The 17,802-nt window shown below is 49.8% G+C and overlaps 1 protein-coding gene across 3 annotated transcripts in view; it reads right to left on the bottom strand.

Annotated features, from left to right (window-relative positions):
* Positions 1–17,802, bottom strand: part of NIPAL2 (NIPA like domain containing 2) — a 169,785-nt gene that overhangs the window by 51,177 nt on the left and 100,806 nt on the right. For 2 of the 3 annotated variants that reach the window (XM_045007607.1, XM_045007609.1), the window contains exon 1: positions 17,014–17,345. The exons of the other annotated variant lie outside the window; for it this stretch is intronic. In XM_045007607.1, the coding sequence (XP_044863542.1) occupies positions 17,014–17,130 (117 nt within the window). In that variant the 5' untranslated portion in view covers positions 17,131–17,345. Of the gene's footprint in view, positions 1–17,013; positions 17,346–17,802 lie in introns of those variants that run through there. 3 annotated transcript variants of the gene reach the window in all.

Here is a 17,802-nt window from a genome sequence, read left to right as displayed (position 1 = left end):
AAGGTATTAAACTAATTAAATTAAATTAATTAAAGGTATTAATTTAATTCAATAAGGTTTATCCAGGATATTGCTACAGCCCTTTGGTCTTTGTCCAGACTAGGATTTAAGCATGGTGCCAGCATGCTAGCTAACAGGCTAGCACATTTCAGTCTAGCGCAGGCAAGGCAGTGTATACTTCAACACTGTGCTGGCTGAGTTAAAGCTTGAGCTCAAGCCTAGCCTCTCAGGTTATGTTGACACTGCAGCTGGGAGGCAGGGTGACCAGGTGTCCAGTTTTCGACTGGAACACCTGGTTGAATAAGGACCCTGGCGGCTCCGGTCAGCACCACCAACCGGGCCGTTAAAGGTCCATCGGCAGTTCTGTGGCGCTAAGGCAGGCTAGTCCCTACCTGTCCTGGCACCGTGCTGCGCCCTGGAAGCGGCCAGCAGGTCCGGCTCCTATGCGGGGCTGCTCCCGGGGTGGGGTGGTGCCTGCAGGTGAGAGCAGCACACAGAGCCTCCTGCCCCCCCCCCCCCCCACAACTAGTGCCGGACCTGCTGGCCGCTTCTGGGGCGCACGCTCCACTACACTGCTGACCGGGAGCCGCCTGAGGTAAGCCCGTGCCCCAACCCTGAGCCCCAACCCCCTACCCCAGCCCTGAGCCCTCCCCAAACCAGGAGCGCCCTTCTGCATCCCAAAGCCCTCATCCCTGGCCCCAACCCAGAGCCCGCACCCAGACCCCAGAGCCCTGACCCCCTCCTGCACTCCAAGCCCCTGCCCCAGCCCTGTGAAAGTGAGTGAGGGTGGGGGAGAGCAAGCCACCGAGGGTGGGGGAATGTAGTGAGTGGGAGTGGTGCCTTGGGGAAGGGGGTGGGGCCTCAGGAAAGTGGCGGGGCTAGGGTATTCGGTTTTGTGCCATTAGAAAGTTGGCAACCCTACTGGGAGATGTAATTTCCAGCTTGAGTAGATGTACAGTTCCAGCTCTGCTTGAGTTAGCGTGCTAAAATAGCAGTGTGGCCATGTGAAGTTTAGCAGTTAGCGCTAAGGTTGCCAGGTGCCCAGTTTTCAACTGGAAAGTCTGGTCAAAAAGGGGACATGGCAGTGTCCGGTCAGATGTACTGACCAGACACCAAAAGTCCAGTTACCACAGGACAGGGGGAAGAGGGCCCTGGGTTATCAACCTACCTGCATCTCATGGGCAGGCAGGCAGCAGGCTCCATGTCAGGCTGCAGCTTCGAAGCAGAGCGAGCCCAGCTACGAGGAAGGGGGAGAACAGCGAGTGATGGGTAAAGAGAGGGAGAGGAGTGAGCGAGCGGCTTGGAGGAAGAGGTGGAGCAGGGGGTAGGGCCTTGGAAGAAGAGGTGTGGCAAGGGGGGTACAGTTGTCAGCAATTAGAAAGTTGGCAACCCTCGTTAGCACTCTAAAATAGCAGCGTGGCACAGGTGGCAGTTCAGGCTAGCCACCTGAGTACGTACGTAGGGTCTCGAACAGGCTTGTACTTGGGAACTAGCCTAAGCTGCTGCAGCCACACTGTTATTTTTAGCATGCTAGCTCGATCAGAGCAAGCATGTATATATCTACCCAAGTTGGCAATTATACCTTCCAGCTGCTGTGTAGACATATCTTACCTCAACCAGCCCAGCATGTGATAAGGTATACACTGCCTTGTCCATATGCAGTGAGTTATATGGGCCCGTGGTGCTCGTGCTCCACCAATATTCAGGAAGGTGGGCCCAGCTCCACCAATGCTTGGGCTTATATTTTCAGAGCCATCCCATCAATAGGATGGATCAGGGCAACTGCCCCAGGCCCCGCACTTTGGTGGGCCCCGCGCTTTAAGGGGATGCGGGGTCCAGGGTGGCCTGAAGGGTTAGTGGGGGGCCTGGCAGCAGCGAGTGACCTGGCCTCAGCCAGCTCCTCCCCGCCTCTTCCCGCTCCTGCTCCACCCCTGCCCCCCCTCCCCCAGGTAAGAAATTATATTATCAGTACACTTCTCAGAGCAAAGGCCAGGTCTTCTTCTGTCTTGTATGCAGCACCAAGAAAAGTGTTGCCACTTAATAACAGAATGAAGGCAGGAACTCAAGCTTTTTCCAACTCAGAGCATAGTTTTCTCCAACTCAGAGTATCTTCTAACAACAGTTGTTTAGCCAAATACTCGAGGCCTAGCACTCGCTGATAATCTTCCAGAACTGTCAGCCTGTTCCTGCACACTCTAGTTTTAGCTAGAGATGTGAACTTGTAGACTGATAAGGAGCACTGCACATGGGCGGCAGGTTATATATGTGTGTGGTGCCTGGGCTCCAGGAATATTCAGGGCCGGGTGCCCTGCTCCAGCAATATTTGGAGCTGGGTCTCTCCCCTGGCCCTGCCTGGATCGGGCCCTGGCCCCCGCGGGCCTCCCCCCCGCCCCACCGCGTCCCTGCCTGGAGCAGGTTCCAGCCCCAGCCTGCCATCCCTCCCCCTGCGTGTGTCCCCCCCCGCCGCGCCACATCCCTGCCTGACAAAAAACAGCGCGCGCCTCTCCCCTGCCTGCTCTATGCTGCCGGAGATTGGCTCCCAGCAGAACTGCTGTCTGCTGCCGCAGGGTCCTGGCACCTGCCATTCACTAATGGCAAGGCAGGCTGCCCTTACCCTGCCCTTCCGCCCTCGCCCTGAGCCTCCCCAACGCCCCAAACCCCTCATCCCCAGCCAGAGCCCTCATCCCCCCGCACCCTAATCCTCAGCCCCAGCCAGATCCCTCATCCCCCCTGCACCCTAATCCTCAGCCCCAGCCAGAGCCCTCATCCCCCCGCACCCTAATCCTCAGCCCCAGCCAGAGCCCTCATCCCCCCTGCACCCTAATCCTCAGCCCCAGACAGAGCCCTCATCCCCCCGCACCCTAATCCTCAGCCCCAGCCAGAGCCCTCATCCCCCCGCACCCTAATCCTCAGCCCCAGACAGAGCCCTCATCCCCCCACACCCTAATCCTCTGCCCCAGCCCTGAGCCCCCCCACATCATGAACCCCTCATCCCCAGCCCCAACCCTCATCCCCCTGCACCCTGATCCTCTGCTCCAGCCCTGACACCCCCACAGCATGAACCCCTCATCCTCAGCCCCACAGCCCTCACCCCACCCCTCTGTCCTAGCCCTGAGCCCCTCCACAGCATGAACCCCTCATCCTCAGCCCCACAGCCCTCACCCTGCACTCCCTCCTATCCCCAAATTCCCTCCCAGAGCGTGCACCACCTCCCCCTTCCTATGCCCCCACCCCAGAGCCTGCACCCAAACTCTGTCCCAAAGCCTGCACCCCTCACCCCCTCCTGCACACCCACACCCTGCCCCAGCCGGGAGCCTGCACCCAGCACCCAAACTCCCTCCCAGAGCCTGCACCTCTCACCCCTTCCTACACCCCCACCCCCAGCCCAGAGCCTGCACCCAAACTCCATCCCAAAGCCTGCACCCCAATCCCCAGCCCAGGACCTGCACCTCATACCTCCCCCCGAAACCCCACCCAGAGCCTTAGGCAGGTGGGGGCAGAGTTTGGGGGGGCGGAGTTGGGGGGGGGCGGGTTCTGGGCACCACCAAAATTTCTACAAACTTGCCACCCATGGCACTGCAGACTTGCTGCCCAGAAAAGAAATGGCCTAATCTCTCCTTTTAGAGCCTCCCTCAACTCTGCACCCCCAAAAACCCAAAACAAAGCACAAACACAAAGCTGAGTTCAGCAAACATTTTCCTGAGCCCTTGCTGCTTTTTCAGAAACTTTTCTAAGCTCCTGGAAACCCACACTCCTTTTCATTTATTCTGGTAGCCTCTGACATACCAGTCAAGAGATGCTGTTAGAATCCTGACTAGATGAAAGCTTTACTTGACTGAGCTTTCCAGACACTACAGGCTTCACTGTCTGTCAACTTGACTTGAGGACTGAATCATTGCTGCATGATAACAAAGGCTCCAAATGATAACATTCCTGGTGGCTTAGTCACTGCAGAGAAATACAGCTTGTCAGGGGAAAGAGAGCAACATAAAGCAAGGAGATTAATATCAACAGAAAAGGAGTAGATAAATACAAGAACCCAGTGACAACAAATCCAAAAGCCAAAAAAAAGGGAAAGAAAGTGTTGAGAGAAAATAAGTTAGACTCACAGAACAAACTAAATGGAGCCAGAACTTGTCTACACACATACTGAAACCAAAATAATTAAATCAGTTTTAATTCATACCCTCAATTATTTTGAGGGAAGTCTGCATATGCACATAAGGGCCCTACTTTGATGTAACTTTTGTAATAAACCCTCTGTAATGTAGATTTAAGTGAGGCAGAAGTCTGATCAAAACAAACAGAAAAAATGTAGACTGAAATAATGCAAATCCACACTAGTTGTTACATTGGGTTAGTCTTGACTAGGATAAAATATGTGTAGTTGGAATGTGTTAGCTAAAATTCTAGTATAGGCAAGATGTACTGAAATACATGTTAAGCTGGTTGACTTGAAGCATTGGAGTCTTAGCATGTGTTACTTAGAATGGGCTAGTTAATGTATTGTAAAACAAATGCTCCTACCTTTCTATTCAAGACAAACCCCATTTAAACTAGATTTCTGACACCCTGTGCCTAGGACACAGGATGCCTGATTCCCCTCTCACATTCTATCTAGACTAGAGTGTTTGGTCATGTTTTAATGTAACACTTTGCTTGTAAATGCTAATGTACACATTTCACAAACATTTGTCTAGAACACAAACGTTGCTTCTGGTGGTGGCTGACCCATCAGGTAAACCCTGGCCAGGAGCAATTATTTGTAAGGTGTCCGTCCACATTAGTATTTGTGATCATGTCGGGCTAATGCTCTAACTGATAACCAATTAAAATTCGTTACAACAGGACCAACAACTCTAGTCTAGGTACTGTGAATGTAAATCAGCGGTTAACTCCTTTGAAGAAGATGGAGTGACTTGTAAAGCCAGTGAATTGAATCCTTGTTTGTTTTGTTAGTGAATGCATTTACTTTTGAAAGCTAGTTGAATTTTCATTGCTCACTCCTACGAAAATAACAACGCTGCATTTCTTTAGCTCTCATCTTTTACATACAAACTGGCTATCTCCAAGTTTACTGTAGTACATTCCAAAGTCCAGATTAGTCACTAGAGAGAAAGAGTATACACCCAACTATTCATGTTAACAAGGTTAATTCTTTTCAGGGGATCTGCGGTGATATTATAAAGAAGAATGTATAACTGTTAGTTTATTAAAGTCACCAAAACTACAAATGGAATAATTACAAATGGAATAATTGTATAGTGTAACTTCATTTATCAGGTTAGCAAAAGATCTGTGACATCCCTCAACACTATTACACACCTTCTACTGCTTCCCTGCAAATCCAAAACCTTGGTTTTTGAGCCTGATCTAACTTCTGTTGGAATCAATAGAAGTCTTTCAATTGATTATAATCAGGGCCGGCTCCAGACCCCAGTGCGCCAAGCGCGCACTTGGGGCGGCATTTTGCCGGGAGGGCGGCAGGCGGCTCCGGCAGACCTCCCGCAGAAATGCCTGCGGAGGGTCCGCTGGTCCCGCGGCTTCGGTGGAGCATCCACAGGCGTGCCTGCGGGAGGTCCACCAGAGCCGTGGGACCAGCGGACCCTCCGCCGGCACGTCTGCAAGAGGTCCCCCGGAGCCGCGGGACCGGCGACCGCCAGAGCAACCGGGGCGGCGCGCCGCCCTGCTTGGGGTGGCGCGCCGCCCTGCTTGGGGTGGCGGAATTCCCAGAGCCGCCCCTGATTATAACGGGAGTTGAATCAGACCCATTAGAAAGATTGAGACATCCAAATCTTTTTGAAAATAGAGTCTTCCAAACTCTGTACTGTTTAAGTTATTTCTTTTTGCATGATATATGGAACTGTGTTTTTATTTTACAAGTTTTCTTGAGCTCCTCTTCTGTTCTGCATTCCCCCTCCTGGCAGAGAGCAACATTTAATTTTAATTACTGGCTAGCAAATTCACCAGTAATGTTCACCTTCTTACATAAACTAAATTAGCACAACTATAAATCCTCCATTTAGCTCAGAATTACATTTGGCACTAAGGAATCAAATGGGCAATGCCTTTAAAGTCCTCAGATAAATCAAAAAATAAACAAGTTCATCTTGGCAAAAAAGAGCCACTACAATTATTTGAGAGCTGGAGAAAATGCCTTAGAGGTAGAGCCTTGCGTGGATACAAAATTTTATATCCATGGATATCTGCATCTGTGGATATCTGCAGAATTATATCCATGGATGCGGATATCCACGGATATAAAGTGGATATCCACGGAGCTGCAGGGCTCTACTAGGAAGCGCAGCGGTGAAAGCAGCAGCATGCTGGGCCACTGCTCGCAGAAGCCAGAGCCCCGCACTGGCAGCTCCTCTGGTGTGGCTGTACCGCCTCCAGCCCTGCCCACTGGGGCAGGCACCAAGCTCACGAGCAGCTGTCCCTGGTCCGCTAGTGTGTGCTAGCGGCTCGCTCTTCTTATAGGCCATGTCTATACTACAAAGTTAAGTTGACTTAAATTATGTTGACTATCATAAGATCCTTTAATTACATTGGTTGTGCATGTCCATACAACTCTCCTTGTGTCGACAAAGCAGGTCCACAGTCGTTGCTCTTGCTATCTCACTGAGCAACTTGCCACCCCATGTCACCCTCTGCTGCTGGGAGCTCTGAGAATGGATTGCGATGCATCATGAGGGCATGCTCGCCATCCCGTGATGCAGTTCTTTTCATCCCATGATTCCATGGGCTTCCTACTTCGCGCCATTTTTCAACAGGCCTTGTAAACTGTGTGCCCGCCATCTCTGCCTGGCGGCATGGATCCCGAACTGCTGACCGGTCTGGTGATGAGTGTTATGAACACAGTGCAACGGGTGTTGCAGGCCTTTAAACAGGGGAGAGGTGCATACCTGTGTACCTTCAGGGCAGTGTAGTTCAAATTGCTTAACTGAGCAGTAAGGATGGGCATTGTGGGACATCTCCTGGAGGCCAACTAGGGTGACATAATGAAGCACAGTGTCTACACTGATGATACGTCACTCTAACAGTGTCACAAAAGCTCTATACCACTTGTTGAGATGGTTTTATTATGTCAGCATAGCAGAGGAGTTACATCGGCGGGAGGAGCATTTCAGTGTGTACACCTCCACTGTTCTGTGATGAAAGCTGACTTTTATGGACAAAACTGTGTCGGGTACAGAAGGCCTTAGAGAGCGCAGTCTGTTTAGCTTGTCAAAAGGAAGTCTGAGAGGTGACTTGATTACAGTGTATAAGGATCTTCACAGGGAGAAAATACCAGGTAGTAAAGGGCTCTTTAATCTAGCAGAGAAAGGCATAACAAGAACCAGTGGCTGGAAGCTGAAGTCAGACAAATTCAATTTAGAAATAAGGCACATTTTTAATAGTGTCAGTGATTAATCTTTGAAACAAACTACCAAGGAAAGTGGTGGATTCTCTTGATACCTTCAAATCAAGACTGTTTGCCTTTCTGGAAGTGATGCTTCAACCAAACAAGTGATTTCAAACAATGGGTGAAACTGAAAGCCCTGCGAGAGGATCTTATAGTCCCTTCTGGTCTTAAACTCTGAGTGGCTTCAAAGATTTTATACAAGTAATAATTAGAGCTGGTCAACATTTTATGAATGAAAGTTTTTAACATCAGATCCTTTTCACGGTCAAATGTCCTTTATTGAAATGGGAAGGGAAGGGGATTTTTTTTGTTTGTTTTTTGGGGGGGGAGGCGGTAATTTTCTTCAAAAAGATTTTTTCCATATCCCCCTCCCCCCACAAAAAATAAAGTTTCTGGTTTTCCCATTTTTCTCCTCCCTCCTTTTTACCCCACCTTTGGAAAAAGGGGTGGGGGGAGGGAAGGAAGTGGAAGGGAATGAAAACAAACAAACAAATAAATAAAAATGTACACGGCTGTGAAAAATGTCCTATAAATGCAGAATTGTTCCTTTTTAAACCTGTGGTGCTAATATTGTTTTATAAATGGTCACAAAACTACCATTTTTCAGCCAACTCCATGATAGCCTCATTATGTGTTTTTTCCCCCCCCAATACACAAGGAGCAGTCACATGCTTCAAATCCCAATGGTTTGTTTTAGAGCAAGGGAAAAGCAAGAACGAACAAAAATAAACTCTCCAAGAGAGAGCACAATATGTGCCTTCTCTGTAACATGCTGCATCACTTCTGCCTCACAAAATGCCAGCTGTCCCTGAAGACAACTGCTAAGAAATTTTACAAGTTCAATACAGAGCAAACAACCATATCACATATACCACAGTATCCAAATTAAGAAAGAAAGATTGACTGCTGCAATATAGGATATATATAGTTTTAGAAAAGTATTGTTAGGATAAGCATAAAAGGAAATAAGGTTAGAGGGCAAGATCTTCAGCCCAGCTCCTGCCCCTTTATGCGGTAGGAAATGGCTGAGGGAGCATAAAAGGGTCCTAAAAAGCCCCATATTCAGTTGTGGAGGATTCCCTTGGTGCAGGCAATGTGGACCCCTGGTAAGCTCTGGCATAGAGGGTGTACTGACAGCGTGGCTGGGAATGGGCTGTCCTGGGCAGGAAAGCAGCATGCAGTGCTGCAGATATTTTGGGTGGGGTTGTGGCCTAGGCAGCGAGCCCATGGAATTGTCTAAATTATGCTGGTGGTCTCTGCAGTCCCCAGAGCAGCCTAGGAAGGGGGGCACCAAGGTGGCTTATAGCCACGTTAGCCCCCCATTCCTCAGGGCTGTGAGTTCTGTGCTCACACAGAATCTCACCCATAATACTTATACAACTCTCTTAAATGTTTAATCCACCAATTCCATATCACAGGGATTGGCAACCTTTGGCACGCGACCTGCCAGGGTAAGCACCCTGGTGGGCCGGGCCGGTTTGTTTACCTGGCCGCGGTTCACTGCTCCAGGCCAATGGGGGTTGCAGGAAGCGACGCAGGCCGAGGGATGTGCTGGCCACCACTTCCCGCCACCCCCATTGGCCTGGAACAGCGAACCGCGGCCAGTGAGAGCCACAATCGCCCGAACCTCGGATGCGGCAGGTAAACAAACCGGCCTGGCCCCACATGCCAGAGGTTGCCAATCCCTACCATATCAAGTACCAATGATAACCCCACAGATGATACTGCTCATGAAAACAGCACCACCTCTTTGTCTGGACCCCTGTTGATTTCAGTGAGGCTCTGACTGGGCATGCAAGGTCCAAGTCTTTGACAGAGCCTGAAAGATCATCTAGGAGCCTGTCTGGCTCCCAGCCCTGCATTTATAAACAGCAGGCCACATTTCCTCACTAGGCAATTTTAATTATATGGCAGATAAACAGCACAGTCCCCTTTCATTCAGAATGGTGGTCACAATACAAGAAAAGAAATGAGTGATATACATCAGCACTGGTAGAAACTGTGCTAGTGAAGGTTGCAAAACTCTTCCATTATAAACCAGGTTTTACATTCCTAATTTTAACAAAGTCATCTTTTGCATTCAGATTCCGCAGGAATGATCCCAAAAGGGGAATTTGTTTTGCTTTTTTAAAGTCTGAGCATATTTTTGCATTAGGAGTGATGGGAAATATGGTACTTAAGGAAATTCTGTCCACTCCCCCGAAGCAGAGAACTAAAAATGTCAAGTATAAAGTTTCATAGTCCAGACACGTAAGGAACTGTGAATGAGGAGGGCGTACTTTGCAAAGCCTGGTTTGAGACGTTTATTCATTTTTAGTAGACATTTTACCCGGGGTAGAAAGGGGAGCATTCCCATTTTCCTGATAACTCACATCAGCCTCAATCCTGCCACATTTCCTGGGGGAAAACCCTTGGACTTCAATGATGCTGTATGCAGGTGCACGAGTGTATCTCAGGGAGCACAGCAGTCCCAATTCTGCAATCAGGACAGTGAGAATATTCCCTGCATTCCATGGAATAAACCACAGACATTTGCACGCTGGAATAAACATCTGGAGAGTATCCAGAGGAGCCTTTACAAACGTTAACTACCTCAAGTTAACTGGTGATCAATTAACTCAGTGTAGACAAGCCTAGAAAGACTGGGGCCTTGTCTACACTGCCATTTTGCAACGCCCACCTTTCTTGCTCAGGGGTGTGAAAAAGAACACACACACCCCGAGCGCTGCAAGTTTCAGTGCTGTAATGTGGAAGTGTAGACAGTGCTACAGCACTGGGAGCCAGGCTCCCAGTGCTGGTAGCTACTCCCCTCTCCTCCTGGAGGTGAGCTCTTTCCCAGCACTGGTGCCGCGACTACACAGCCATGTTAAAGCGCTTCTGTGGCAGTGCTTTAACATTGCTAATGAAGACATACTCTGGGACAGTGTTTCCCAAATAGTGTCTCTGGAAGGTTCTAGATAGGTAGCAGTCCCAGGAAAAATACATGTCCCGGTGGGAAGGTAGGAGAGCAAGCCTGACCTGCACTCACCCTGCAGTGGTGGCTCCCGTCTTGTAGGGCTGGGCCCAGCTCCCCACTCCAGGCATTGCGACCTGGTGTACAGGGTTGCAGCTCCCTTCAGGTTTGGACAGGCTACCCCTCCACCATGACAGACAGAAAGGTGACTGGGCCAAACCTGACTGGTGCCATGCACCAGTACTCCCAAATGTATGCACATTTTGCAGGGTGCATACCATTTGCAGGACCTCATTAAGGCACAGGAAACCTAGGCACATGCCTAGGGCCAAATTCATTGGGGGGCCCAACCTGAGCTCCAACTGGTCTAGTCAGGGCCAGTTCTAGGTTTTTTGCCGCCCCAAGCAAAACATTTTTTGGCTGCCCCCTACCCCAGCCTTGGACTCTCCCCCTCACCCCACCTGCACCCCCTGCCTCCCTAGCACTGGGCTCCCCCCCCCACCTCACCCACACCTCCTGCCGTCCCTGCCCTGGGCTCCACCCCCCACCTGTGCTGACTCCACCCACTCCCCCCTTGCCTCCAGCCGGTCCGGCGCTAGCAGGGTTGGGGTAAGCAGCGGGGCTCCCAGGCCGTGCCTCAGCCCAGGGTCCCTCCAGCCGGGGCTCCCACCTCCAGGACCGGCCGGGACCCAGGAGGGCAGAGCCAGGGGACTGCCCCGGCAAGGGACTGAGGAGCCAGGGCAGGGTAGCCCCAGAGGGAGCGAAGCCCCGGAGAGCGGGACGTGGGTCCCACACGGCAGCGCCCTGCCCTCTATGGCCCCACTGCTGCTGCTTCTGGCTGCCCTGCCTCAGTCCCTGGGTGGCTCGGGCCGCTTCGCCCAGCCCTGGCTGCGGGGCAGCTGCCCTGCAGCACCTGCAGGTGGCTCCATGTGCCCCACAGGGCAGCCCCCAGCCCGAGTGTCCCCTGCTTGGAGCCTGCCTGGTCCAGCCACAAGGTGCGGGTGCTGCTCCCCCACAGCGCGAACCACAGCGGCTCCAGAGCACCCTTGGGCACAATGTGTTGCTGCTGCCAGGGCCGGCTCTAGGCTTTTGCCACTGGTAGCAAAACAAACAAACAAACAAAAAAAGGATGGCCAGAATGCCACCCCTGAAAATGTGCTGCCCCAAGCACGTGCTTGGTCTGCTGGTGCCTAGAGCCGGCCCTGGGTCTGGTTCAGGTACTGGTGCAGGAGCCAGCTCAACAGCAGCAGTGAAGAGGAGCAGCCCTGGGTGCCCCACTGTCCACTCACATTTAATAGACTATCAGGGTTGGAAGGAACCTCAGGAGGTCATTTAGTCGAACCCCTTGTCATAAACAGATAGTTAAGGGTTAATGTCTCTTTTACCTGTAAAGGGTTAAAGAAGCTCAGTAAACCTGGCTGACACCTGACTAGAGGACCAATAGGGGGACAAGATACTTTCAAATCTTGGTGTAGGGAGTTCTTTGTTTGTGTTCTTTGTTTTGGGGGTTGTTCGTTCTCGGGACTGAGAGGGACCAGACATCAATCCAGGCTCTCCAAATCTTTATGAATCAGGATCTCATGTTTCAAACTTGTAAGTAGCACAGGCAAAGCGTGTTAGTCTTATGTTTGTTTTCTCAACCTGTAAATGTTCCTTTTTGCTGGAAGGATTTTTACCTCTGTTTGCTGTAACTTTGAACCCGAGGCTAGAGAGGGTTTCCTCTGGGCTATATGAATCTAAGTACCCTGTAAAGTATTTTCCATCCTGATTTTACAGAGATGATTTTTACCTTTCTTTTTAAGAACCTGATTGATTTTTCTTTGTTTTAAGATCCAGGTAACTGGGCCTGAAGTCACCAGGAGTTGGTGGGGGAAAGGAGGGGGGGAATAGTTAATTTTTCCTTGTTTTAACATCCAAGGGGTTTGGATCTGTGTTCCCCAGGGAACTGGTGAAGTCTCTCAAGGCAGCCCAGGGAGGGTAAGGTTTTGGGGGGACAGAAAGTGTGCCAGACACTGATTTCTGGCTGGTGGCAGCATTACCAGATCTAAGCTAGGAATTAAGCTTAGAAGGGTCCATGCAGGTCCCCACATCTGTACCCTAAAGTTCAGAGTGGGGGAGGGAACCTTGACACCCCTGCTCAAAGCAGGATCAATCCCCAACCAAATCATCCCAGCCATGGCTTTGTCAAGCCGGGCCTTAAAAACCTCTAAGGAAGGAGATTCCACCACCTCCCTAGGTAACCCATTCCAGTGCTTCAGCACCCACCTACTGAAAGAGTTTTTCCTAATAACCAACCTATACCTCCCCCACTGCAACTTGAGACCATTACTCCTTGTTCTGTCATCAGGTACCACTGAGAACACTCTAGATCCATCCTCTTTGGAACCCCCTTTCAGGTAGTTGAAAGCAGCTATCAAATCCCCCCTCATTCTTCTCTTCTGCAGACTAAACAATCCCAGTTCCCTCAGCCTCTCCTCATAAGTCATGTGCTCCAGCCCCCTAATCATTTTTGTTGCCCTCCGCTGGACTCTTACCAATTTTTCCACATTGTTCTTGTAATGTGGGGCCCAAAACTGGACACACTACCCCAGATGAGGCCTCACCAATGCCAAATAGAGGGGAATGATCACATCCCTTGACCTGCTGGCAATGCCCCTACCTATACAGCCCAAAATGCCGCTAGCCTTCTTAGCAACAAGGGCACACTGTTGACTCATGTCCAGCTTCTGGTCCACTCTAACGTCTAGGTCCTTTTCTGCAGAACTGCTGCTAGCCACTCAGTCCCTAGCCTGTAGCAGTGCATGGGATTCTTCCGTCCTAAGTGCAGCACTCTTCACTTGTCCTTGTTGAACCTCATCAGGTTTCTTTTGGCCCAATCCTCTAATTGTTTAGGTCCCTCTGTATCCTATCCCTGCCCTCCAGCGTATCTACCACTCCTCCCAGTTTAGTGTCACCTGCAAACTTGCTGAAGGTGCAGTCCACGCCATCCTCCAGATCATTAATGGAGATATTGAACAAAACTGGCCCCAGGACCGACCCTTGGGGCACTCCGCTTGATACCGGCTGCTAACTAGACATGGAGCCATTGATCACTACCCGTTGAGCCTGACAATCTAGCCAGCTTTCTATCCACCTTATAGTCCATTCATCCAGCCCAGGGGTTGGCAACCTTTCAGAAGTGGTGTGCTGAGTCTTCATTTAGTCACTCTAATTTAAGGTTTCGCGTGCCAGTAATACATTTAAACCTTTTTAGAAGGTCTCTTTCTGTAAGTCTATAATATATAACTAAACTATTGTTGTATGTAAAGTAAATAAGGTTTCAAAGTGTTTAAGAATTAAAATTAAATTAAAATGCAGAGCCCCCCGGACCTGTGACCAGGACCCGGGCAGTGTGAGTGCCACTGAAAATCAGCTCACGTGCCGCCTTCGGCTCCCGTGCCATAGATTGCCTACCCCTGATCCAGCCCATACTTCTTCAACTTGCCAGCAAGAATATTGGCCCCACAGGCCCTTCACCATGATAGAGGGTCCACAAGACTAAACCTGAGCAACGCTGTGACCCTCGTGCACCAGGCTGCAATGCCACTCACTCAATTTTGGCCCTGGTGCCCCCCCGTCATGATGCAGGGCCATGAGGCCAAACCTGAGCGGGCAGCGCTGTTCCTCCTTGCTGCTGCCATTGGCCAGCTCCTGCACCAAGGCTCCCTCCTGGGGGCCTGTCTGGCCTCACTCCGATTCCAGCACCCCATGTCCCCTCTGCTCTGATTGCAGGACTTGTTCAGTGCTAACCTTAAGACCTGCTACAAGTATGGGGAACTACGGTGAGCGCCCACAGAAGGGAGCTGGCTGGGAGAGGGGCAGCGGAGCGGCTGGGAGGTGGACAGAAGGGAGTTTGGCCTAGCTGCATTGTGCCCAATGTAAGATAAAAGAGTATGTGTAGATGCCATGAGAGGTGAAAATGAGAATGGTTCAACTGTGTGTATCACGTGAAAAATTTCTGGGGGTGCCCAGGCTGCAATGCCCAGAGTGGGAAGCCAGGCCCAGCGGTGTGGGACAGGAGTCAGGGTGAACATGGGGTGTGCTCGCTCTCCAGCCTCCACCCGTGTCCCCCCCCCACACACACACACAAAAGGCAGGGGTTGCAGTCTCAGGGTTGCAGTCTCAGGGTGGAAGGTGATACTGAGGGTGGTCAATGCCCGTGGTGGAGCGAGAAGGAAGTGGCAACAGAAGATGAAGATGTTGGCCTATGATTTTGCCCCCACCCCCATGAATTTGGACCCTGGGTGGATCACAAAGAGACAAATGCAGTTGGTGGGTTGCCCTACTAAAAAGTTTGGGAATGACTGCAATAAGTCACGAGTTCCCCAAAGGTGACAATAGTTTGTCAAGCAATGTTACAGGTGACTAAATGCATATTTAATCCACTTTGAATCCATTATTAAACATGTCAGTATGTAACAATGTGTAATACAGGGCAAGCACAGGGGAAATGTCAGAATATATGATTCTGTCTCGATGGACTTTTCTACACTAACAATAAACTGCCTCAGCCATTATCATTCACTTCTCTATAAAACAAAAGGCTCCTATACTTTTGTTATACATGGTCAAAGATCACCTGCCTTCAGGGCCCTCCACATGGAGGTTCTGAAAAAGGACATCAGTCCACAAACAAAATTGGGACTATCCATTTTCCAAAAAAGGAAACAGGAAATAGTTTCAATACTTCCAAAGAGGCAAACTGAAAAGGGAAAAAGGTGAACAGTTTGAGAACTGAAGTCTGGGAGATATAATCAGAAGACCTCAAAATGCTTTACATACCATGGTTTAAACCTCACAACACCCATATCTTGACAAGCATTATTTCTTATTAACTGTGCCCTGCCCAAAAGCCCCCATCAGGATCAGGGCCCCATTGTGCTAGGTGCAGTACAAACACACAGGAAGACCCAGTCCCTGCAGCAAAAATAATACAATCCAAGGCCTGCTCCCGCAAGGAGTTGCACACAGAGCTCCATAAACTTCAGTGGGCTCCATGTGCATGGGGATGCACTTCCATACTTCTCATTGCACAACTGTGGCCTAAATAGACAGGTGAAAGGTATGGGAAAGGGCTAAGATACACAAGCTGAGGGATCAGGCCAATGATGGGCATACATCATGCTAGTCTTGTTTTTTTAATATATTACACACACACACAGTCCCCATAACCCTAGATCTAGCTACTGTTGTTTCCTTTGTTCCTCAGTTTACTTGTAAAACTGGGACTACAGAAAGAATAAGTATTTTCCCAAAGACCATGTTCTGGTGTCCAAATTCAAGTGATAGAATGTTTCACAAAACAGTTCAAAACTCCAAGCGTACTGTCATCTTTTATCTAACCAATAACAACAAAAGTTATATTTAAATAACCACCTCCTAAAAAAACAAAAGCAGGGCTGTAGCCTCCTATTATAAGCACTTGTTGACTCCTTGTGTCACAGCAGCAGTTCCTCTGCACTACCTTCCCTGAGTAGCTCAGCAAGTTCAGTTGGGCTCCTGGGCTCTAGCTTGTAAACTCACTTGAACTCCCTCCTACCTTGCAAGTCATTTTATTTACCTTGCCTGTGTTGGACCAGAAGTCAGACAGTGATCCATTGCCAACCCCCTGTTCCCTGAAGGTGTAGTTCCTGGATAGCTGGTCTATGACATTCAGGATGTCCATCTCTTTCCCATCATCAGGCATCACTTAAGTTCTGGCTCTCACTTGCCCAGTTCCAGGGCAAGCACAGCAGTCTTGCCACAAGCAATACCAGGCACAACCCAGTGCTGGAGAGGACTAGTTACTCAGAGGAGAGAATTGTGTAGACTTCACAGTCACTCACTGGTTTGGGAGTTGGAGACTGTCTGTCTGACACATGCCTCTATCTTAACTGCTGCCAGTATATCTGCCCCATAGGTGAATGCAGAATCAGGGCAGGGGAGGGAGTTACTGGGACCCTCAAGGGGAGTATGATCTATTGTTGGGACATTTTGTGGGGAGAGGTAGTAGCTCTTTACAAGTCAAATGTAAAAAAGACTGTCTCCTGTAACATTTTGCATTACAAAAAGGGAGCTCAATTCTCACCCAAACAGGATAGTGTGTTTATTAACCTCCATTACTTCACAGTTTGTGAATCCATAAAAAGGGAGGCAGCCAAGGTATGTAATCAGCCTCCAACGCTTTTTATTATTAGCAGATGTACAAACAAGTTGTCAGCTCTAAAATGCAGGGCCGGTCTCCATTTTGTGACCTATACAGCACCAAGCACAGTGTTGGCACTTAAAAAAATAGCTACACCCTAAACTGTCATAGGAGAACATTTGGCTGTCCTTGTGAAGGTTGGTAAGTGCCTATTTCTTGCATCTTTCAGTATCCTAGGCTTTGGGGATACAGGGGTGTCCAGAGCTAACCGAGTGGAGGCTGAATGCTGATTGATTAACTAATGAAAAGCAGGTGAAAATTGCTTAAGGGTGGCCCTTTAAAGCAAGTAACACAAGGCAGCAAAAAGAAACTTCCTGTGAAACAGTAGTAACTCCTGTAACAAACTCCACTGGGTTCTCCTTCCCCCTCTGCTTGGTTCTGCCTGGCACTCCCACGCCTGAGCCCTCCTGGGTCAGACACTCCCTGGCTTACCTTGTTTGTGTTGTACCAAAAGTTGGACTGGGACCCATTTCTGGCCCCTTGCTCCGCAGAGGTGGAGTTCCAGGCCAGATGGTCCAATGTGGTCAGGAGGTGCATTTCTCCCGCCATCAGTTGTGCCCCCAGAGGGACTCCGCTGCAGGCAGTGCCATGAGCAGGCGGGGACGTGTTGCTCTCAGGAGAGGAGCGTGAAGACTTTACAGTCACTTCCTGGTTCGGGACGGTTTGGGAGTAGGAAATTCTGCTTGTATGACACACTCCTCTGCACCTACTGCTGCCCGGACGTTGCACAGGTGTATGTAGTGTCGGGGGAGGGAGGCGAGCTGCTGCTGCTGGGACACTGGGGAACTTGGAGGTGTATGGGGGTGGGGGTTTTGTTGCCTATACCAATTTTTAGGGGATAGTGGTAGTATAACAACAAAGCCAAATGCAGGAATTTTTCAGCTAGCTTTACTGCTCCTAGCACAGCACTCTGACCATCCCCCCCCCCCTCCCCAGGTCCCAGTGCCCTACCTCTGTTCTGTATCAGCTGCCTGCAAACTTAACTCTTTCACAACCCACTGAGCACTGACTAACTCTAATAATTTAGGCTGGTCAGATTATTCATAGCAAATAAACTATCCAATTAATTTAGCTCTTTTTTAGTACTGAGTCATTTGCACAGACTGTTATTTCTGTGATGTTATTTGTAAGTATTTTCCAAATAATTTATGTGAAGAGATTTCAGCCGATGGGTCTGTTTTCAAGATGTCACTTCACCTATTTGCATTGTCTGATTAGTCA

This window comes from Mauremys mutica, chromosome 2 (genome assembly GCF_020497125.1).
Source record: "Mauremys mutica isolate MM-2020 ecotype Southern chromosome 2, ASM2049712v1, whole genome shotgun sequence".
In the NCBI taxonomy this organism is placed as follows: domain Eukaryota; kingdom Metazoa; phylum Chordata; order Testudines; family Geoemydidae; genus Mauremys; species Mauremys mutica.
The sequence above is the reverse complement of the archived record's forward strand: the minus strand, read 5'-3'. Positions and strand labels throughout refer to the sequence as shown.